Here is a 23,272-nt window from a genome sequence, read left to right on the forward strand (position 1 = left end):
GAAGAGAGTACCCCTTTATAATAAGACAGGCCACTTACATCCTTTCTTAATAATTCTTAATAGATGGAGCAATCGTCACTCGACAGCTCGAAAACGAATCATTACAAACCCATGTAGAAATTATCGAGTAATCAGAAATGAAAAAGAAAATCCAAAATTTTGTGAACAATGCGAAGTTTAGTTTGTTGATTCTCGGATACTAAAATATCAAATGGGCTACATTAAATTGATATATCCAGTAACTCAATGTGTGGTACTTGAAACGTCTCCCTAGTTATATCGCAAATCTTTTAGATAAACCTCTTAAAGAATTAGAGGGCCTAGTATACTGCGATGTGTAAATTGATCGAAATTTTGATTTTACATTTTTAAAATGAAAAACTGTCATCCCATTTAATCGAATTGGGATGCCCCGGACCTAACATGTCGCTTGAAAGGAGTAACATGAAGCTCAGAATTATGGGTGTATTCAATACCCCTAATAAAAGAGGAATTAGGAATTGGTCTGCGATTGATGCAGAAACAATTCCATATATTATACATAATATCATAATATATATATATATATATATATATATATATATATATATATATATATATAATTAATGTTTCTCTATTACATATTTTTCTATATTATAAATTACTTATAAAGTTCATCATATTTAAGCTTTTAAAATTTAATATATATTTACGTATTATTTAATATAACAATATATTCAGATTCAAATCATCTCTTAATATTAAAAAAGATTTCGTTCAATTCCGAACCTACAAGAAAAGCTAGCACAACTTCTGTAGCAGTGAAGTATTGGCCCGTTCGTGAGTGGGGATGTGGACTGGACCGGTCTAGGAACACACATTTCTCGGCCTTAATAAGCAGCCCATTTACTATGCTTGACACCATTCCCAATCTAATATACCCTTGTTTCGTTGCACGTAGATCGAATACAAGTGAAGAGGACTAAACCGGGAACGGGAAGGGAGGCTGATGAGCAGACGCGTCTTAACCGAGATATGGTCGGTCAGATTGCTCAATCAAGTCAGTTAGATCCCACTGATCCTTCGAGAAAATGTATACCACAGTGATTTACCATTTCATTGTTGGTTTTAGTTTGGCCCAGTTGTCTGGGGCCTTGGCCTAGCTCATCTGCTTACTTTGTAACCATTTCAATCATTTTTTATTATATAATAGGATAAAGTATATTAAAAAAAGTCATTATCTCACTCAGCCCGACATGTCTGATATGCAAACTAACCCAGAGCAGTTTTCTTGTCTCAAAGGAGAGCTCAGTGTAACTGGTAATTAACCATTTAGCCTCATGGAATCAACACGACTGACCCAGATGTTCTTCTATTCTCAAGGTCCGCATGTGCTTGTGCTGCCTGAGCCAGAGGATATGTGTGGTTTACCCGAACTCGCAAGACGCCAGATGTAATGTTGGCAAATACCTCTCCAGCTGTTTCAAGCAACTCATCTCGAGTTTCAGTATATTGCATGAGGGAAGGCCTTGTCAAGAACAGCGATTTCAGTGCAAGTGCTGACAATGGAACCGGATCGGGAGTACCTGATGACTGACCAAAGCTCACCATATACCCACGAGTCTTCAAGCATGCCAATGATCCCTGAATATCACAACTTGCCCATAAGAACTCTCAACCAACAAAATCTTAAGAGCAAAATGCAACTTGGATCTATATTAATTAAAAGTGCTACACTGCTAACTAAATTTTGACGGATACCTAACTACCATGTGTCGTATAACCTTCTCAAATAAAGCCAAATGAAATATATGATTTGAAACATCAAATCTTGTAGAGATAATTGCGCTTAGATTAGATGCAACTATCATGATACAACTGAAGTAGTCCTTAGGTTGATACCTTAAAACATTTGATGGTATAACATAAAGGAAAATGGAAAATTAGATCTATAAAATTTAATGTAATGCCATTGATTTCTAACATGTGATGACATAAAGAAGCACCTGATATAAATATGAACCAGCAATTACAAATGCCAACTCAGAAAACAAACAATAACCATTTCATAGGAGAATAGAGTATAGATTACCTGAAACGTGTCCCTTCCCACAGAATCGTACACCACATCAACCCCGCTGCCTGATGTGATCTCATTGACAGAGGCAACAAAATCTTCTTCTTTGTAGTTTATCACATGGTGACATCCGTCATCCTTCGCTTGTGTGGCCTTCTCCTTGGATGAGACTGTTCCAATGACAGTGGCACCAAGAGCATTTGCCCACTGGCATAACAGAGACCCTACTCCACCAGCTGCCGCGTGGACAAGGATGGTATGCCCACGCTTAACCTACAATACAGAAGGAAATTGGGCAGATGTTCATCTTGAAAAGAACCAACAATCAACTAATGCAAATAATTATTTCAAAGATGTGTTTTTACGGAATAGCCAATCAAAACTAGAGTCCATGAAGCCAAAACTTGAAAGAAGTTTGGAGAAAAACTTGCACACTGAAACCAAGATCATGTTCATAACACAATTCTGTCTTGCATAGGTGCATATATATGCATGCTTGTATGCACACACATGCAGACAGTATAAAAATCATGTTCTTGTACGTATCCACTCACATGCACACAGAATAAAATTCATGTTGTGTATGCAATGGCAATGTTCAAGAACAAGAAGAATGCACGTGTGATTCATGAGCAATCATAGGGAGGTCATCAACTGGCAAATTTCAGCTTTTCTCATGTGGCATTATTTCTATGTTTTCAAATTTAAAAGCCTGATAACAACCCTGGTATGAATTATGAAGGCTTCAATCCATATTCAGACAGACATACTACCTACCTTGAAGCAACGACGAAGTAGGAACTGAGCAGTCATGCCCTTAAGCATAACAGATGCTGCAATAACAGGACCGACTGAAGAAGGAACAGGTACAACCTTGTTTGCAGGAAGGATCTGCTCCTCAGCATATGAGCCCATAGGTTGGCCCGCGTAGGCGACAATATCTCCCACGTTCATACCTGTGACTCCAGGACCCACAGCTATCACCACCCCAACAGCCTCCATACCTTCAATAGAGAACAGTTTTCAATGGTTTCAGGTGACACTATCTTTCCAATGCTTATTAACCCAATATCAACAGGTAGAATAGAAAAAAGAATAAGAATACATGGTCAACTTTACAGTCTCTGAAACTATAGAACAGATTGTTAAGAGATAAAAAAAGACAATTTACAACTGGATACGTTAAGATTCTAAATGTTGGATATCTATCTTTTAATTTCAAATTTTAATGCCTGAGTTAATTCTTTATGGATTATATTATTCTCTTGATAAACCTCAGTAAAAGGGGGAAGTCTCGTTTTATTCTTCATTCATGAAATTTGATTTTCAAAGGCCAGGAGTGTTATAAAATTCTTACTTCCATTGACCGTCAATTGCAATACAATCAAGCAAGTCTATCAGTTTTCAACTCAGTTTTTAAGCTTTTATGGCAGTAACCAAAAACAGAATCCATATCATATTTGGGTCTCCTTTGACATTGCTATTGCAAGTAACACATTTTGGACCAAACTTAACAGTAATTTTATTAGCCAAATATATAGCTAATTGCAATAGAGTTTTCTATGGGCTCAAAGCTGAGCCTGAGGTTGAGAAAAATTTTGAATGTGAGCTTTTCCCAAATTCAATTTAGGATCCATAGAAAATTCTATGATGATATATATATCTATTGGGTCAACCAGATTACTCCTAATTTTTAGCTCAAACTCAGCTACTTGCAATATAAATGCCAAACAGGCCCCTTAATCTTCCTAATACTATGCAAACACAAGCATCATTTGCAAAATGCATGACATTACTTCCAATCTCCAAAACAGCTATAATTAGTTTCAGAAGAATTTGCTATAGAACATTCAATTACTCATGGCAGGTCCCCTCTCTAATCAAGAGGATTTTCAGTCCACTTCTGGCAATCGAGAGCCCCTCCACCAACCCTTTTTGTTCTTTTGTATGTCGGTTTTTTGAAAATCTTTTCCAAATTCATCGTACACCAATGTCATCAAAAGAATGTCTCATTCAGAAAAGGAACAGGTGCAATTCCAATTAGCCGAAATTGAAGAATATTAGATTCATAACTATGATCACCAGCCAACAAGTAGAAAAATGCTCTGCCTTTTCTGTGTATAATTGGTGGTTTTCCGTCCAGCATGTTTGCCACAGCAACATTCGTGAAAAGATAAAGTATATCCAATTGAGTGATGCATTTATAAATGGACTATGAGATAGCCATAACCAAAAGCACACAAAACCTAGTGCCTAATTTCACTTTTTCAGCCATCTCAAACAATGAATAAAACTATAGAAATGACAGTAACCATACAGTGAACACACACACACACACAAACACATATATATATATATATATATATATATATATATATATATATATAGAGAGAGAGAGAGAGAGAGAGAGAGAGCCAAACCTGGAGTAAAGGGCATTGAGGAAGCCTTATAAACCCCTTTCCTGAAGTAAACATCAATGAAGTTAAGCCCAATAGCTTTGTTTTTTACACGTATTTCACCCTGGCCAGGCTCTCCTATTTCCACATCCTCCCATTTCAAAACCTGATGTCATCATTTACACAAATGAATAAGTGAAGCTAAGTAACCGCTGTTCTAATAAACACAGAACAGAAATTCTAACTAAAAGCAACACTAAGCATAAAAAATTACAGCATAGACACGATTTAGGTGAAACAATAACAAACAATGAACACTGTTACATTCAAAAACACACCTAAATGACATAATTTTTTCACGCTTAATTGAGAAAATTGCTATCAAAGCAAAATACAATAAATTACTTCACAGATGAAATGATTCTGCCTGTGTAATTTATAATTTGATTAACCTAGACAATAAAATTTATTTCAGATAAGAATATAAGTGACGAAGAGAGTGAGAGACACAGACCTCAGGTCCACCGAGCTCATGAACCCTAATAGCTTTGACCATTTCTGGCGTTGCTGTTGTAGCAAGCGCTCTCACAACTAGTTTTCTCCGGTTAGTGAAACTGTGAAGAGGAACTGATGATCTTAGATGAAAATGTGAATGAGACGGAGATGGAACAAGTAGCTGTTTAGGTAACAAAAGTGAGCTATGCTTCAATAACTTGAGTCTTAAGAAGCCCATTACGCCATCACCAAACTAATTGACCCTTGATTTGCTGGTTATGGAGAGGCTGTGAAAATAGAGGGATAAATCCGGAAAGCGAATATAGTAAATTAAATCTCGAAGGTTTTGGACCCGTACCGGCTATCAACAAAATGGGAAAATTTTATCGGAACGGATCCATGGCCCATTTAAGACCAAATTAATTAATTTTTTATTAAAATAAAAATATTTCTATTTATACATTTAGAAAAAAAGGATAAACATACATAAAAAAATGAATATAAATATATACATAGATATAGAATATTAATAATGATATTGCTATATATATATATATATATGACAAAAATAGATATACAATACCTATAGATATAGATACATAGAGAGATATATATATAAGTAATATATATATAAATATAGAGTAAAAATAAATATTAATCATGTCTTTATCTTATATGTACGGGTAAGAACTAATAACGAAATAATAATAATAAGATAAGTATACAACTTAAATTTTAAAAATAAGGTTCTTGACAAATGTAGTAAAGTAACTTATTTGTATTTTATTTCTTATAGGAATTTTTTATGTTTTGATTGAGATCAAATAACATATTGCTTTAAGCTTGAAAATTAATATGTCGCAAGAACGACTTTTGAAATTAATCATATATTAATAAATATTGATAATATTATAAATCAATAAATATACATCATTGAATATGAATTTTTATTTTGATATAATATTTTAATCAGCCGCCTGTATGTGATTGGAAGGCAGTGTTATTGGTCAACCGTGTGTATACACTGTATACAGCACAGTTGAGTTGGTCTTCTCCAACTTGTAGTTATTCATTTTCATATATAAAGCATATTTCTTACAGAATTTCACAAAAGATTCTCCTCCAATAACTTTGGACTGTAGTCGACTGCAATGTTGTAATAATTGTGGACTTCCTTAACTCTTTTTAGGCAAATCTCCGCCTGAGCTAACTTCCAATAAACATTTTGACCCACCCACATGCTCATGAAGTCCAAAATCTACATTAAGTAATTCATTAGACTTAAGGCTTACGTTGATGTTGATTTTGTTTAAGTCAATGAAGACTGCTCTAGTATTACATCTATGAATTATTATATCACTTTACATTGAAGCTTTAACTTATCTACTATCTCTTGTAAACGGTGGTGAGTGAGCTTGGAAGTGGAGGGTTTAGCCATGGCTGCAGGATTGAGCATAACAAGTGAAGGTAGCCAATACAACGGCAGAATGACCTCTTTTGTTGTTCTATCTTGTATGATGGCTGCTATGGGAGGAGTCATTTTTGGTTATGATATTGGAACCTCTGGTGGTGTCACATCAATGGAACCATTCCTCAAGAAATTCTTCCCAGAAGTGTATAGAAAGATGAAAGAAGACACAAAGATTAGCAATTACTGTAAATTTGATAGTCAACTGCTAACCTCCTTCACATCGTCACTATATATTGCTGGCCTTGTTGCTTCCTTCTTCGCCTCATTGGTCACAGGAGCATTTGGGCGGAAACCGTCAATTCTTTTAGGAGGTGCAGCCTTCCTTGCCGGCGCAGCCCTTGGTGGTGCTGCTTTTAATGTTTATATGCTAATATTTGGCCGTGTCTTGCTCGGAGTTGGTGTCGGTTTTGCTAATCAGGTACTAATTGTTAGCCTCCGTCTCTCTTTTTTCAAATCTGGTTCTTAAAGATGCTTATTTCTGCAGTCAGTGCCACTTTATCTTTCCGAAATGGCACCACCGAGATATAGAGGGGCAATCAACAATGGCTTCCAATTCAGTGTTGGCATTGGAGCACTGTCTGCTAATCTCATAAACTATGGGACTGAAAAGATAGAAGGCGGTTGGGGTTGGAGAATCTCTCTGGCTATGGCTGCAGTGCCAGCTTCAATTCTAACAATAGGTGCAATTTTCCTCCCAGAGACGCCTAACAGCTTGATTCAGCGCACCAATGACCATGAAAGAGCTAAACTTATGCTGCAACGTGTTCGAGGCACCAGTGATGTCCAAGCAGAACTTGATGATCTCATCAAAGCTAGCTCTATCTCGAAAACTATGAAACACCCATTTAAGAAGATTATGCAAAGAAACTACAGGCCTCAACTAGTAATGGCAATAGCCATACCGTTCCTTCAACAAGTAACAGGAATAAACGCTATTGCATTTTATGCTCCAATACTTTTCAGGACAATTGGATTCGGTGAAAGTGCTTCACTTATGTCTTCAGTTGTAACAGGGGTTGTGGGAACTTTATCAACCTTTATATCAATGCTTGTAGTTGATAAACTCGGAAGAAGAACACTGTTTCTATTTGGGGGAGTGCAAATGTTTGTGTCGCAAATTATGGTTGGAGGTATTATGGCAGCTGAATTAGGTGATCATGGCACTATAGGCAAAGGGTATGCTTATATAGTTTTGATTTTGATCTGTATTTATGTGGCTGGATTTGGATGGTCATGGGGTCCTCTTGGCTGGTTAGTTCCTAGCGAGATTTTTCCGCTGGAGATTCGGTCAGCAGGCCAAAGTATTGTGGTGGCAGTGAGCTTTCTTTTTACTTTAATTATTGCACAAACTTTTCTGTCTATGCTTTGCCACTTCAAGTCTGGAATTTTCTTCTTTTTTGGAGGATGGGTTGTTGTGATGACTGTTTTTGTGCACTTATTGTTGCCGGAGACCAAGAATATGCCAATTGAGAAAATGGAGATAGTGTGGAGGGAGCACTGGTTTTGGAAGAGAATTGTGGGGGAAACTGTTGAAGGAAGTAATAAGTTTGAAGCAGCTTGACGTTGATAGAATGGATTACTTTTTCAGATTTTATCGTTGTACAAGTTCATTTTAGTACTTTGCCAGAAAATCATAATTTACTTTTGTTTACACTAGCTGAAGAAACCAGAAAGCTGTTGAAGGAAGTACTAAGTTTGAAGCAGCTTGACGTTGATAGAATGGATTACTTTCTCAGATTTTATCGTTGTACAAGTTCATTTTAGTACTTTGCTAGAAAATCATAATTTACTTTTGTTTACACTAGCTGAAGAAACCAGAAAGCAAGACATAGTAATACTAATTTAAATGAAATCTTGAACATTTTATGAATTTCACATTGATAAAATTGCTCCTTAAACTCCAATTAAGGGAGACTCAATACACCAAACATCCACATATATTGGCTCTGGAAAGGGTTGATGTACCCAGCTTTCCCCTATTTTTTTTCTTTTTTGGAGAGGTTTTTTCCATGCCTAATCTTCGCTTATGTGGAAAAAACCTTCTCAGATAAAAAGAAAGTCATCTGCTTCAATTTTATGGGCTTCTATTTGTCAAACACTGAGTTAGCACTCAGCAGCAGATATTGTTGGCGGACGATTATTATAAAGAAACCCATTAAACTCCAATTCTGCAACTTGAAGAGTCTAACCCACCCGTGCACCCATCAGGTCAACGGTACATGTGATTAGTTTACTTTGACTCAGTATTCCGCGGTAATGCTATTAATGATGATCTCTCTACTTTATCAGTCAAGAAAAACTGCTCTGTCTATTATTTATTACATCTATTGTTCATCCAAGCTTCAAAGCCCTTGACTTTCTCTCTTGTAAACACTGGTGAGTTAACTTGGAATTCGAGAGTTTAGCCATGGCCGGGGAATTGAGCTTAACAAGTGAAGGCAGCCAATACAATGGCAGAATGACATCTTTTGTTGTTCTATCTTGTATGATGGCTGCCATGGGAGGAGTCATTTTTGGTTATGATGTTGGAATTTCTGGTGGTGTCACATCTATGGAACCATTCCTCAAGAAATTCTTCCCAGACGTGTACAAAAAGATGAAAGAAGACACAAAGATTAGCAATTACTGTAAATTTGATAGTCAACTGCTGACCTCCTTCACGTCCTCACTATATGTTGCTGGTCTTGTTGCTTCCTTCTTCGCGTCATGGGTCACAAGAGCATTTGGGCGGAAATCATCAATTCTTTTAGCAGGTGCTGCATTCCTTGCCGGCTCAGCCCTTGGTGGTGCTGCTTTTAATGTTTATATGTTGATATTTGGCCGTATCTTGCTCGGAATTGGTCTCGGTTTTGCTAATCAGGTACATATCTACTTGTTATTCTCTACCTGTCTTCTTCTTCCTTTTTTTTTTTTTCCTTTTCAAATCTGGTTCCTCAAACGACATATATGCTTATTTTTGCAGTCAGTGCCACTTTATCTTTCTGAAATGGCACCACCAAGATATAGGGGCGCAATCAACAATGGCTTCCAATTTTGTGTTGGCATTGGAATACTGTCTGCTAATCTCGTAAACTATGGGACTGAAAAGATAGAAGGCGGTTGGGGATGGAGAATTTCCCTGGCTCTGGCCGCAGTTCCAGCTACAATTCTAACAATAGGGGCACTTTTCCTCCCAGAGACACCGAACAGCTTGATTCAGCGCACTAACGACCATGAAAGAGCTAAACTTATGCTGCAACGTGTTCGAGGCACCAATGACGTCCAAGCAGAACTTGATGATCTAATCAAAGCTAGCTCTATCTCAAAAACTATTGAACACCCATTCAAGAATATCATGCAAAGAAAGTACAGGCCTCAACTAGTAATGGCAATAACCATACCATTTTTTCAACAAGTAACAGGCATTAACGTTGTTGCATTTTATGCTCCAGTACTTTTCAGGACAATTGGATTAGGGGAAAGTGCTTCGCTTATGTCTTCAGTTGCAACAGGAGGTGTGGGTAGTTTATCAACCTTTATATCAATGCTTGTAGTTGACAAACTTGGAAGAAGAGCACTGTTTCTATTTGGGGGTGTACAAATGTTCGCGTCACAAATTATCGTTGGAGGTATCATGGCAGCTGAATTAGGTGATCGTGGCGGTATAGGCAAAGGGTATGCTTATATAGTTTTGATTTTGATCTGTATTTATGTGGCTGGATTTGCATTCTCATGGGGTCCTCTTGGCTGGTTAGTTCCTAGTGAGATTTTTCCGCTTGAGATTCGATCAGCAGGGCAAAGTATTGTAGTGGCAGTGAACTTTCTTTTAATTTTCATTACTGCACAAACTTTTCTGTCGGTGCTTTGCCACTTCAAGTCCGGAACTTTCTTCTTTTTTGGAGGATGGGTTGTTGTGATGACTATTTTCGTGCACTTGTTTTTGCCGGAGACGAAAAATATACCACTTGAGAAAATGGAAATAGTGTGGAGGGAGCACTGGTTCTGGAAGAGAATTGTGGGGGAAACTGTCGAGGAAAGTAATAAAATTGAAGCAGCTTGAAATTGATACAATTAGTTACGTTTTCAAACTTTGTTGTTGTACAATTTCATTTTAGTCCTTTACCAGAAAATAGTAATTTACTTATGTTTCCGTTAGCTGAAGAAAGCAAGACATTGTAGTACTAATTTAAATGGAATATTGAACAATTTATTACAGATTTCGTTTCCTGATTATAAATTCATCATTTTGATAAATCTAGTTATCAAAATTCTAAAACTGTACTTGGTGATACAATTGGTAAAATTGCTCCTTATTCTCCACCTAGATGTGAAAAATCCTCCTCAGATAAAAAGAAAGTCATCTGTTTCAACTTTTCTGATCTTCTATTTGTCATATAGTGAATTAGCACTTAGCAGCAGGTATTGTTTAACGAGGATTATTATAAAGAAAACCATTAAAGTCCAAATTCCGCAACTTGACGAGTCTAACCCACGCGTGCATCCATCAAGTCCACAGTATAGATGATTAGTTTACTTTGACTAACCATTCTACGGTGATGCTATTGATGATGATCTCTATCAGTCAAGAAAGACTGCTATTCTTTTACTATCTGTAATTGAAATGCTCTTTTATTCTGTATTATCTACAGTTTGGATTCTTTCTCTATCTCTCTGTGCTTTGAGATTAAGCTATGGCAGGAGGACTAGCCATAGAGAGTGAAGGAAGGCAGTACAATGGCAGCATTACCCCATTTGTTATCCTTTCTTGTATGGTAGCTGCCATGGGAGGACTTATTTTTGGCTATGATATTGGAATTTCAGGTCAGACCCTCCAAAACCTGTTTTGTTTTCTTTAACTGTTATTGCTGCTTGCTCTGTGATCCAGAAGGTGAAACTAATTGTTATTTCTTTAAACAATAAATTTGAAGGTGGAGTGACATCTATGGAATCATTTCTCAGAAAATTTTTCCCAGAAGTTTACAATAAAATGAAAGAAGATACTGAGATTAGCAACTATTGCAAATTTGATAGTCAACTTTTAACCTCCTTCACTTCATCACTCTATCTGGCTGGTCTTATCGCTTCCTTTGTCGCCTCATCAGTCACTAGATACTTCGGGCGAAAACCATCAATTCTTGCAGGTGGTGCTGCATTTCTTTCTGGTTCAGCCTTAAATGGAGCTGCATCAAATTTGTACATGCTAATATTTGGTCGTGTCCTGCTCGGAGTTGGGGTTGGCTTTGCAAACCAGGTATATAGGCTGTAACCGGAATTTGACTTCATAACCTCACAATTTGGAGACAACTTTAGTACCATTGAAACTCAGTGATTGTATATTACAGTAATTTTCATTTTTTCTGCAGTCAGTTCCTCTTTACCTTTCTGAAATGGCACCTGCACAATATAGAGGAGCAATCAACAATGGATTCCAGCTATGTGTTGGAATTGGTGTACTCTCAGCTAATTTTATTAATTTTGGAACTGAAAAAATTGAAGGTGGTTGGGGCTGGCGAATTTCTCTAGCAATGGCAGCAGTTCCAGCCTTAATACTAACACTAGGTGCAATTTTCCTACCAGAAACACCCAACAGCTTAATTCAACGATCCAATGATCACCAAAAGGCTAAAGCTATGCTACAACGAATACGAGGCACAGCCAATGTTCAAGCAGAGCTTGATGATCTCATTAGAGCAAGTTCAATTTCAATTAAGCACCCATTCAAGAAAATCATTCAGAGAAAATATAGGCCTCAACTAGTAATGGCAATAGCAATACCATTTTTTCAACAAGTAACAGGCATCAATGTCATTTCATTTTACGCTCCAATACTATTCAGGACTATTGGTCTAAGTGAAAGCCTCTCACTAATCATGTCTGCACTTATAGCTGGGGTTGCAGGCACAACTGCAACATTTATATCAATGCTTGTAGTAGACAGACTCGGCCGACGAGCAATGTTCATATTTGGGGGTGCACAAATGTTTCTGTCACAGATTGCGATTGGAGGAATTATGGCAGCTGAATTAGGTGATCATGGAAGTATTGGAAAAGGGTATGCAAGTTTGGTTTTGATTATGATATGTGTATATGTAACTGGGTTTGCTTGGTCATGGGGTCCATTGGGATGGCTAGTACCAAGCGAGATTTTCCAGTTAGAGATAAGATCAGCAGGACAAGGTATTGTTGTGGCAGTGAATTTCCTTTTTACATTTGTTGTTGCACAGACTTTTCTAACTATGCTTTGCTACTTCAAGTCCGGCATTTTCTTCTTTTTTGGAGGGTGGGTTGCTGTTATGACTGCATTTGTGTTCTTCCTGTTGCCTGAGACTAAAAATATGCCAATTGAGTTAATGGATATAGTTTGGAAAGAGCACTGGTTTTGGAAGAGAATTGTAGGGGAAGAAGTAAATGATAAGAATAAGCCTCAATTGGCATGATATTCGAGTTTTAGTTACAGTAGATCGGACGTTCAAATCTGGAAAAATTACATGCTTTATGTAAAAATTCATGTTGTACCAAAAGAATGTAGATTTAAATGCAAAGATACATTTTTATGCAAGTGGGAGAAAATCCCATTGGAAGATGACAAGGTCCTGATGAATATGAACAATGTTGTCCCATAATTGGTAATTCTATTTAGTTTTGCCATAAATGGAAAGCATAATGTAAGAACAAATGAAATAACGAGATGACCTGTATCTAGTTTTATTTCCAGGAAACATATAAGGTAGGTACAACTAACTACAAACTAATATACTGCACAGCTGGTTGAACTAAGGAATCTCATATTTTATCAAAAGAGGTTTTAGCAATTCAATTATTCATTTAATTGATAATTTATTTTTATTGGTTTTTTGAACAACGTTATTTCAAATTTATGTTCGAAATTTAAAAAATGGAGCTAAAATAGCAATTTCAGGAAAAAAAAATGTTCTGGTGTTTATGAATAAAATCTTAAAATAGACGGACTGCAAAAATGAAGTTTTGAAGAGAAACAAGCGGAGAGCCGTTATATCCGTTAGAAACCAGAAGCATCAAGGAACAAAAACCAAACAGGGTAATTGTACGCGTGTTCCCGGAGAATTATCTACGTGGCCCACCCTAAGTAGGCAATGACCTCAACAGACTCCCTGACTAATTTAAAGAAAGTCGTAAAATCTTAAAATACCAGAAAAGGACTCTCTCTCTTTCTTTCTCGACTCTGCCCATCATAAATGACTTTCAACTTTTGAACTCTCCCCACCTCTCGTCTACCTGTTGGACTCATAAACACCTCTCCTTCGAATCTGCTTTTCATTTTCTATCAGCTTCCTTTATTGTAAGGCCGACATACATAAACAGGTAATTTCTTCTTGCTGTTCTTTTGTCCTTCTCTCTCTGGTGAGAATTATGATTTTGTATTGGTACCATCTTTTTTTATTTTTGGTTTATGGCTTTATATTATATTGGAGGATTAATATAATTAGGTTTCCTGTGTGAATAGCGATTCCTTTGAGTGATTAATCGTTGATCTTTTTGCTCTGTTATTGTTCGGTTGCTGGGAAAATGGAGGGAAAATAATTTTTTTATTTTGAGCTTAGATGCTTAGTTATCTCATCTTATATTGATTTTATGAAAACGATCAAAGCTTATGAAATTCAAAAATTGAACTGGTGGTCATCTTTCAGCGACTGATTGATTGATTGGTTTTAGCTGTAGAAACTTAATATTTATCACCGTGGAGCAAGAGCAATGAACGAGATTCTAAAGGGGATTTTCTTCATAATTTTAATGGTATCACGGCATGTAAATAGTGATTTGTCTTTCTGTTACCTGTTATATCTGGTTATGTTTAGTTAGATGTTTTGTCTTTAGTTGAGTTTTACTGATAGGACTAAGAGTGACTTCTGGGAGTACTGAATCTGTTTCACTGCTTAAAAGAGTGGAGAAATTGATACTGAGCAGAATCTAACTGTCCTTGTTGTTATGTACTTTTTAAATTTGTTGAAGTTAGCTGCTGGTATTGACTACTGCCTACACTCATTTTATGGGTCCGCTTGGAAACAGGGATTTCTTATATAAATTTTAAATTCAACATTAGCTTTCATAGTTGGATCCATGCCTTCTGCTGGGTCACCTCAGTGGCAGGAGAAGGCTACTGTTTTCTTTTCCTCGTCAGGTATCTTTCTAAGTATTTTTTAGACTTTATTGCCTGCCATCTTTTTTCTTTCCTTTCTTTTTGTTGTTGTTGTTGTTGTTGTTGTTGTTTAGTGCTTAAGTTATGGTTTTAATGCAGGGACAAAGCTTAAAGAAGCTGGGCAATCTGCTGGAACATATGTGGGAGGAGTTGCAAAGGATGCCAGAGGTAATGTTGCTGATGCAGCGGAACGATTTGGATCAGCAGTTAAAAGTCGATGGGCGTTTCTTCGGGAGCCATCAACGAGGCATGTTCTGCAGGAAAATTTGATAACTGCAGCAGCTACAACTGGCATGTTCTTGAGGAAGGGCTTATCAGATACAAAGGACAAAGTTGCTGTTGGGAAGACAAAAGTTGAAGAGGTAATAATGTAGACTGTAGAGGTTATCTTTCACTTCTCATGTGCTACGTTGCATAGAAACGGTAACATGGGGATGTGGAAACTTAGAAACGATATGGGCAAATGACATTTTAAATTTAATTTTACAAGGGTAAACATATTTTATGCGGGGGGAAATGCAAATGCGGAAGCATGGTTAAGAGTTTCCATGCATCATAGTTCGTATGAAGACCCTGATTTTTGTGTTGGACAGGCAGCAGTGGGTTTATGACATATTTCCACCAAATTCCTAGTATTAGATTGCATCCTCCGTTGTTTATATTTCTCTATAATTATTTGATGAACTTAAAATACACAAAATGGTAGAATATACAAAATAAGAATTAATGAAATTAGATAGGAAAGCCAATTATCAAAGGTGCTCCTCTGGCTTACAATAGCATAAAATTTGACATGGGTTTATAGTATAGAGCAAGGTTGATGATTTAACATATTTGTCATTTCTGGCAGGCCGCAAAAAAGACTGCTCAAAAAAGTAAGACAATTATCACTGATATTGAAAGATGGCAAAAGGTATAATATCATGAGGCTGCTCCTATTACATTACTTCCCCCCTCTTCAATTTTACATTCAGTTTCGTGTTTTGACATTATCGTTTTGTTGTCCATTTCCAGGGAATTGCCAGCACTGATGGTAAGTTTATTAAAATTCCTTTGTCTTCCCTGTTTAATGAGAATACCACTTTCCTTTTCCCTTTTCCATTTTGCCTACATGAAAGTTGAAAATTGAAACCATCAGTAGCAGATTCTTTTATTGGAAATTTGTCTGGAAAAGGGCGAATTTCAGCTGTGGGTTGCATACAATACTACCTTTAGTAGCTGACTATTTATTTATTGTCCAAAATTAGTATTAAAGAAACTAATGTTTGGCTTTCTCTTTTTGGAAATCCTTCTACTCATTATGAGTATTTCTAGGTGCCTTCATCCATTTACAGGTTTTTGTGCAAGGGAGTATGGGCTTGGTTCTAATATATCCTAGTAAAAGTAGTTTTGCTGCATACTGAATCCAATCTTTGTGCATGCTAGTATAGATTGATTACTGCTAATTAACTCTGTATCTTCAGTATTTGGAGTGCCGATTGAAGTCACTGTACAACGGCAACGATCCAGCAGTCTTGTTCCCCACATTTTGGTCAAATGTGCAGATTATCTCATATTATCAGGTGATTGATATGAAAATCAGACATTCAATTATAACTTTGGTGCTCTTTCTAAACTGGGATTAATTTTAATTGCATTCATTGTTAGGATTAAACTCAATGGACTTGTTTAAAGCTGAAGGAGAGAAAAAGGTTATTCAGCACTTGGTTTCTGTGTACAACCAAGGTATCTTGACTGTTCTACTCTCAGAAATGACAATTATTTAATTCAGCATGGTGATACTATATTTAACTCTTGTTATAAATGTCTTGCAGATTCCAATGCTTCATTACCAGAAGGTGTAAATCCACTTGATGTGGCAGCTCTAATAAAATGTTATCTTGCAAGCCTTCCTGAACCCCTAACAACATTTGAGCTCTATAATGAGATTAAAGGTGCTCGTTCTAGCATATATGCGATGAAAAATATCCTAAAGAAGCTTCCTACTGTCAACTATATGACTTTGGAGCTTATCACAGCACTGCTGCTCCGAGTCAGCCAGAAGTCACTTCTTAACAAGGCAAGAAACAGCTACCCCTCCCTCTCTATCCCCATTATTTCCCCCCGTGTCTTTATGTGTGCATGTTCAAGCTGCATGCCCCCCCCCCCCCCCCCTTTCCTCTTGGTGCAGGAGGCTGCATAAGAAAGGATTCATATATAAATAAATGTTTTCAATATTTTCATCTCCCTAGCATTTGATGGATAGATTGAAAAGGTTCCCATTTGCATTTTTTTTTTTTTTTTGAATTTTTCTTCACCTGCTCTGTTTTATATCATTTTTCAGAAGCATATGATTTGTAATCTATGTGGTTGTTCAAAATGAATGTATATTACTGTGCTTGATGGTAAAATTTTCTTCTGCATGGCATTATTAAATGAGTTGCAGCATATTTTCTTGTTTTCTGTTGGGTTAGAGAAGCACATACATGTGCACACGTGGTCATCAGACTCATCGCCAAGCGGTATCTTTTCAAGTATCTGCTGGTTGGCATGCTTCTATATGTAGATTTTACGGATGTGAATTTATGATTCTTTACCTTCACAGCATGCATGTATTTTGAAAATATGGATCTCAAATCAACTTGTTAGCCTAACTTTAGATCACTGTTAGGCATACATAATGAACTGATGAGCAAACAGTCTAGGACTCAACTTTTCAAATAGTTTCTATTTATTAACTGTGCATAACTCATTAAGTGGTAAGCAATTTAAATACTACTTGCTCTGCTATTTCATTGTAAGTTGCTTCACTATTGAGCTGAATATCTCAAGTCTTCTTCAAAATGATAATGCCCCTTCTGCTTTCCCGCCATTTAATACCTTCTGAACATGCTTGTTAAATTTTTGGATTTACATATACCCAGTGACGTATGGCATTGTTAAGTTGATGTGGATGGATCTGATAAATATCACATGTAATCTGTTGTCTTCTGCAGATGGATGCACGAAGCCTTGCCATGGAGATTGCCCCTGTTGTAATGTGGCAGAAAGAGCAGAAACCAGAATTTTACAGGCAATACTGGAGTCAGGCATCTAGAAATCCTCCCAAGAGGAGCAGGGACCCAGCGCCTAATTACAGTGCATGGGACATGCTTTCAGGTGAGTCACTACTCGCATATCAAATGGTGAAGCTAAGAAGACAAGAAAATAATTTCTGTGAATCTGCATTGTTATATATGCAATGTGCACATGTTAACCCGTTGGTTAGCTACCTTCTTTCCGTAGATGAAACTCAGAATATATGCACTTTCATTTTCTTTTCACCCATCAAATAGAAATACCGTGATAGATGGGTTACAAATTGTGCTTGCATAATAGAAAGGGTAAAAGCTATTTGCCCTAATTAATGTGCTTGTTTTTCTTCTATTCTATGGCTACAGATGAGGGTGAAGATCTGGATGCTTCATCTCCTATTCCCTTGGATGATGGTACACCTGTGGACTTCAGTGCTATTGAGGTCATTCAGTGTCTCATAGAACAGCACAACACAATCTTTACAGACGCAAATGAGACAGTTTGGAGGTAACTTGAAGATCATTGAACAGCACCTGTTTCCTGGATTTCCAATGTGACCAAATATCCTTCGGTTTGAAATACTAACGATTAATTCAATTTCTGAATATCATCCATATAACAATCGCTCGATAGTGGTTATTACAGCTTTAGAAAAAACCTGGGACTATTCGATGTGGTTCTGTGAATGTTGGTGGTTAGGAAATTGTGTATTCAAAATTATTAGGATGTTTTTGACAAGCCACGGTGGAAAACGTATCCAAATGTTTTTCTAGTGTAACATTTCAATATTGCGCTAGCATTTGATAACATATGGTTCATGAAAAGTAGCTTTAGTATTTGAAAGAGAGTTGTTTTGCTTTGCCCCAACTTATTTGTTTGGAGAAGGTTGATAAATAAGATAATGTGACGTTCAGCAATTGCTTTCTATAGAAACTCTGGTTTGCTTCGAGAAATACTATCGAGCAAAAGGTTCGAGTTGATTTTTGATTAACAGAAGTTTCTTTTAACAACTCTTCCATTCCAAGTTTCCAACTTGGTGAGATTCAAAGCCAACTTCCTATCATAAACACTGCTAATTTTCTTAGTATTTCATGATTTTTACCATGAAATAGAACTTTATCTAATGGAAAATAAATTTTAATCATATGACATAATTATTAATGTGTTATTGAGGTAAGAATATTATATTAAGGCTAATAATTTTAACTTGAATAAACTTGTAACTAGTTAAGATTAATGAATGAATAAAAGCTGGCGTTACAATTGTAGAATTTAGTTTATAATAAATTTTAAAAAAATAAATTTTTCTAAGTGAAACGCAAATTTTTAAAAAATGGGTTAATGATTTCCAAACAAAAATTTAAGGGTACTGTATATATATTAAAACCAATTTCCTCCTCCATAGTAATTGGCCTCTCCAGAAACAAAATTGCGAGATAAATGTGAGGTCAAACAAATGGTTAACAAGCCATAAACGAAAATTCGTTTCTTAGCCCCGGAAGCAGACGACCACTTAGGATTTCCAGTCGTTTGCAAATTTATAAAACTCGAAACGATCTATCGTTCTTCGCCGCTAACAAATAGGTTGGATTTTAGACGTTTGCCAAAGATTTTGGGAGGCCGCGAACGACAAGGTGCTGTATATTATTTTTCAGAAACCGTAAAACTATCTATAGTTGGCCCTTTACGGCGGAACGGGCCCACGAGACTATCCTATCCTATCCTTGCTTTGCCTCTGTCAATAGCAGCGAGTCAAGACTCCCACTCTCCAGTTTCCATCGATTTAGAGTGGTGTTCTCTCTTTCTCCGTAACAATTCCATGGCCATCGGAAGCTTACCTACCATTATTTTCTACCTCTTCACCTTGTTTTTCGCTGTAATTATAATAATTGACAAAAACTTTCTTCTTTCTCACTTGCTTTATGTTTGAATAAATGATAAAATGGAGAAAAGTAAATGGGAATGAGATCCCCAATCCTATGCATTCACATTTAGCTCCATTTTCTTATTGATTGTGTCATCAATTCGTGATGTGGGTATTTATTGTTTCTTCTCCCTCTAATTCTTGCTGCTTATCAGGTTCTAGCAGATGATGGGGATAGGAACCCAGGGCAGTATCCTCTAGTAGTGACCACCTGGCCCTTCAAAGAAGCTGTCAAAGCTGCCTGGAGGGCTGTTAATGGTGGCCTTTCTGCTGTCGATGCTATCGTGGAGGGTTGTTCGGCTTGTGAGGAACTCAGGTGTGATGGTACAGGTAAGTGTTGCTTTTAGTCTTTTCCCCAAATTATTTGGGTTGTTTTTATTCAACTGACTAGTTAATATTTATTAATCCCATGTGCTAGACTGCTACTGATATCAACATTTTCAGATTCCAAGTTTACAATGTACTGAAATGAATTTACAGGAGGATTCATTTTTCTCAAATTGTGATATAACCCAATATAATGACCATGAGAGTAGTTCTATGTTTTCACATGGTCACTTCTGAAAGTTGGTTGGTTTGTACGACAGAAACATAATCTTGTCGAAGTTGCATGTGAATGTTTATTATATGATCATAAGCAGAAAATTTCTTATTAGATGCTCTCATTAGTGTAGCTTTGCTAAGATCGCTTATCAGCAACGTTAACTGTTTTAAACAGTGGGGCCTGGTGGAAGTCCAGATGAGAATGGAGAAACTACAATTGATGCCATGGTCATGAATGGGGTAATAACCTTACTTGTGTTATGTTAATCAACAGCCATTCATTCTTAATATTTTCCTTTGTTCTTTGATTATATTAGACAAATGATGGAGATCTTCAATTTGCTAAGTACATGCATAGGTGACAATGGAGGTCGGAGCTGTTGCTGCAATGAGGTATGTTAAAGATGGTATCAGAGCTGCAAAATTAGTGATGCAGCACACAGAGCACACTTTGCTTGTCGGGGAGGCAGCGTCAGCCTTTGCCATTTCAATGGGACTCCCTGGACCTACAAACCTGAGTTCGACAGAGTCCATGGAGAAATGGACCAAATGGAAGGAGAACCACTGCCGACCTAATTTTTGGAAAAATGTTGTACCTGCTGATAGTTGTGGCCCCTACCATCCAAAGGGCACTGCGGAATTCAATGAAGGGGAGTTTCCCAAAATCAACCTGATGGGAGTCCTTGAACCGCGATCATCTCATGTTGGTCGCCACAACCATGACACCATATCAATGGCTGTTATTGATAAAGTAAGTTCATGCAAGAGCAAGTTCGATTTGATGGAGTCACATTTCCCACTTATATTTTCCACATATAAAGTTAATTTCATGGTGTAGATGGGGCGTGTAGCTGTTGGTACGTCAACTAATGGAGCCACATATAAGATCCCTGGCAGGTAAGGTGAATACATAGTCTATGGACTTTGGGGTTAAAACATTGTTTGGCAATGTGTATTTTGAGGATTGTGTGAAGCTTGGATCATGACAAATAAGATTCTGCTCCCAAGATAATGCATTTGAAATTCCTTTTTTTGTATCCAAAGATAAGGAGTTTGCTTCACAATTTTAGTTGTAGATGGAGTAAGAGGCCATAAAAAGACCGGCATAGTGGACCTGCCAACAAATTATTAACCATAATCAGCTGAGTCTCTTTGCTTCAGTTTTGATTGTTGAAGTTCTGGGGCATATCTATTAATGGAAAAAGTGATGATGAACTTTTCCTCTTTATGTGTATCAAACTATCAACTTTTCCAATGGGTATTTCTCTGCTTCAAGTTATTGGTTCAGAGTCATTAGATTGCATATTTTTCTGTTCATTTCTTTGTAAACGAAATATAAGCCAATTAAATTCAACTGCTATGTAGTACATGCATTCATATTATAGATACCATGTAATGCAAATTTTACTTTGACTGCAGAGTGGGTGATGGACCCATTGCAGGATCTTCAGCTTATGCTGATAATGATGTTGGTGCTTGTGGTGCAACTGGGGATGGTGACATCATGATGCGCTTCCTTCCATGGTATTTTCCTAAATATTTTGTTATTTTTATTCCAAAAACATGCAAATAGCTAAGCAAGACTTTCTGTCTCTTTGAACCACTAGCAGAAATAAATATGCTATTAGAAACCTGAAGCTAATATGCACTGGTTTGTCTTACGTTTCAGCTTGATCTCTGCTTGTAAGAGGCCAACTTCATCCACTTTTTCGATTCCCCTGCTTTCATGAACCCTAAACTACTAATCTATTTATCATGTTCTGGCACAGCTCAGGCATGTGCCTTTTTCTTCATGTAGTCTAAGTTGCCATTATGTATCTTTCCTCTCTGAATCAGCTCAAGCTTGATATTCCACTGAATTGTGCATTATATCTTCTTCGTACAATCTTATTCTACTTTCTTCACTAAAATAATCTTGTTGATTCATTTTGCTTGAAGCTAAGTTGACCTCTTATTTTTCCCCAGTTACCAAGTCGTGGAGAGCATGAGACTAGGTATGGAGCCTAGGGTTGCTGCTGAGGATGCAATATCTCGAATAGCAAGAAAATTTCCAGATTTTGTGGGAGCTGTTTTTGCTGTCAATAAGAGTGGTGTGCATGCCGGTGCTTGTCATGGATGGACATTTCAGTACTCAGTGAGGAGTCCAGAAATGGACGATGTGGAGGTTTTCACTGTATTTCCCTGATCCTGAAGTGGGAATTTATTACTACAAGTTTATTAAATTTTTCTGGAGGATCCAATACCATAAATTGGTAATTCTCCAATCACATTGTCACATTCGATCTTTACTGAAATTACTACGTTAATTTGTGCGCGTGTGTAGCAAAAAACAGAAGATGTTTCTGTAAGTTGTACAATTTGGAGAATGCTGTGTAAAAGATTGTTATTAGATAAAAGAATTGAGTGTTGAAAGTTGCAACATAATCGTGTTTCACTTTCACAGGCTTGTTTATTTCGTGCCATCCATCAGTTAAGTGATTCAACACTTCATCGGCATTTAAAAATCAAAAACTGTTTCTTCTCAGCCTTTTGAGGGAAAACGACGGGTCGGTAGTATTAGGCATCAGTTTCCAAGGACGTGATATTAGTTGATGGAATAGATAGAAGCGGGGACTTTGGCTTCTTCCAAGTAACATGTTTAGGGGTGTAAAACAATCCGAGTAGCTTGAGATTGGCTCGAGCTTGGCTTGGCTTTTGGCTCGTTTAAATCCTTTCATATTGTACACAAGCTGAGTTTGATCAGAAATATAAGCTCAAGCTACAAACATGCCGAGCATGAGAAAACAGAAGCTCGACTCGAATTTTCATGAACTTTATAGATTTTTCTAAAATAAATTATTTAAATATTATAAATAGTTGATGCATGGAATACAAGTGGTATATTTTGCTTTTATTTTATGATTTTACCTATTGTATCTTTACCAATTATGTGCAAAAGGAGATGTACGGTTAGATGGAAATACGGAGATAAAAACGTAAAGCAAACTACAACTCAAATAAAATTCTGATACTATTAAATTTCGATCAGAAGATTCAAATTTAGATAATATGTTGTAAGCAACTGAGGAATGAGTAACGATACTGATAAATTATTGTTAATGGTGGCGGCTATCTTCCCTCTGCTGCGGAACAAAAACTCAAAGATTTCACTTTTTTTTTTTAAGCTTGTTGCCGATTC

At 36.8% G+C, this 23,272-nt stretch overlaps 6 protein-coding genes across 8 annotated transcripts; 5 read left to right on the forward strand and 1 right to left on the reverse strand.

Moving 5' to 3' along the window:
- Positions 1 to 1,151: 1,151 nt before the first annotated feature.
- LOC105648633 (GroES-like zinc-binding alcohol dehydrogenase family protein) lies at positions 1,152 to 5,247 on the reverse strand. Its single transcript, XM_012235082.3, has 5 exons — positions 4,967 to 5,247; positions 4,477 to 4,618; positions 2,834 to 3,060; positions 2,072 to 2,329; positions 1,152 to 1,623 (listed from the first exon to the last, which is right to left on the reverse strand). Exons 1-5 carry the CDS (start codon positions 5,183 to 5,185, stop codon positions 1,318 to 1,320), a joined length of 1,152 nt encoding a protein of 383 aa, XP_012090472.1. The 5' UTR covers positions 5,186 to 5,247; the 3' UTR covers positions 1,152 to 1,317.
- A 934-nt stretch (positions 5,248 to 6,181) lies between these two features.
- On the forward strand, positions 6,182 to 8,217 carry LOC105648634 (hexose carrier protein HEX6). Its single transcript, XM_012235083.4, has 2 exons — positions 6,182 to 6,836; positions 6,903 to 8,217. The coding sequence occupies exons 1-2, from the start codon at positions 6,384 to 6,386 to the stop codon at positions 7,977 to 7,979; spliced, it is 1,530 nt and encodes a 509-aa protein (XP_012090473.1). The 5' UTR covers positions 6,182 to 6,383; the 3' UTR covers positions 7,980 to 8,217.
- Positions 8,218 to 8,580: 363 nt separating this feature from the next.
- On the forward strand, positions 8,581 to 10,612 carry LOC105648636 (hexose carrier protein HEX6). The gene is made up of 2 exons (XM_037636106.2): positions 8,581 to 9,278; positions 9,381 to 10,612. Exons 1-2 carry the CDS (start codon positions 8,826 to 8,828, stop codon positions 10,455 to 10,457), a joined length of 1,530 nt encoding a protein of 509 aa, XP_037492034.1. The 5' UTR covers positions 8,581 to 8,825; the 3' UTR covers positions 10,458 to 10,612.
- Positions 10,613 to 11,027: 415 nt separating this feature from the next.
- Positions 11,028 to 13,105, forward strand: LOC105648876 (hexose carrier protein HEX6). The gene is made up of 3 exons (XM_012235378.4): positions 11,028 to 11,218; positions 11,326 to 11,648; positions 11,761 to 13,105. Exons 1-3 carry the CDS (start codon positions 11,089 to 11,091, stop codon positions 12,832 to 12,834), a joined length of 1,527 nt encoding a protein of 508 aa, XP_012090768.1. The 5' UTR covers positions 11,028 to 11,088; the 3' UTR covers positions 12,835 to 13,105.
- A 445-nt stretch (positions 13,106 to 13,550) lies between these two features.
- LOC105648637 (small G protein family protein / RhoGAP family protein) lies at positions 13,551 to 18,434 on the forward strand. The gene is made up of 10 exons (XM_012235088.4): positions 13,551 to 13,738; positions 14,444 to 14,555; positions 14,673 to 14,935; positions 15,424 to 15,486; positions 15,588 to 15,606; positions 16,037 to 16,135; positions 16,221 to 16,298; positions 16,388 to 16,632; positions 17,549 to 17,711; positions 17,993 to 18,434. The coding sequence occupies exons 2-10, from the start codon at positions 14,495 to 14,497 to the stop codon at positions 18,136 to 18,138; spliced, it is 1,137 nt and encodes a 378-aa protein (XP_012090478.1). The 5' UTR covers positions 13,551 to 13,738; positions 14,444 to 14,494; the 3' UTR covers positions 18,139 to 18,434.
- An 806-nt stretch (positions 18,435 to 19,240) lies between these two features.
- On the forward strand, positions 19,241 to 22,518 carry LOC105648639 (N-terminal nucleophile aminohydrolases (Ntn hydrolases) superfamily protein). 3 transcript variants are annotated; one of them, XM_012235092.4, is made up of 7 exons: positions 19,241 to 19,503; positions 19,707 to 19,881; positions 20,270 to 20,334; positions 20,453 to 20,845; positions 20,933 to 20,991; positions 21,514 to 21,618; positions 22,060 to 22,518. In XM_012235092.4, exons 1-7 carry the CDS (start codon positions 19,447 to 19,449, stop codon positions 22,277 to 22,279), a joined length of 1,074 nt encoding a protein of 357 aa, XP_012090482.1. In that variant the 5' UTR covers positions 19,241 to 19,446; the 3' UTR covers positions 22,280 to 22,518. The 3 variants fall into 3 exon arrangements, with proteins under 3 accessions (XP_012090482.1, XP_012090484.1, XP_020540851.1); XM_012235094.4 differs by lacking the exon at positions 19,241 to 19,503 and having other exon boundaries at positions 19,807 to 19,881; positions 20,442 to 20,845; XM_020685192.2 differs by lacking the exon at positions 19,241 to 19,503 and having other exon boundaries at positions 19,821 to 19,881; positions 20,412 to 20,845.
- Positions 22,519 to 23,272: the final 754 nt, after the last annotated feature.

The sequence above is a fragment of the Jatropha curcas genome, chromosome 10 (genome assembly GCF_041381405.1).
Source record: "Jatropha curcas cultivar XTBG-Jc1 chromosome 10, XTBG_Jcur_1.0, whole genome shotgun sequence".
NCBI classification, from domain to species: domain Eukaryota; kingdom Viridiplantae; phylum Streptophyta; class Magnoliopsida; order Malpighiales; family Euphorbiaceae; genus Jatropha; species Jatropha curcas.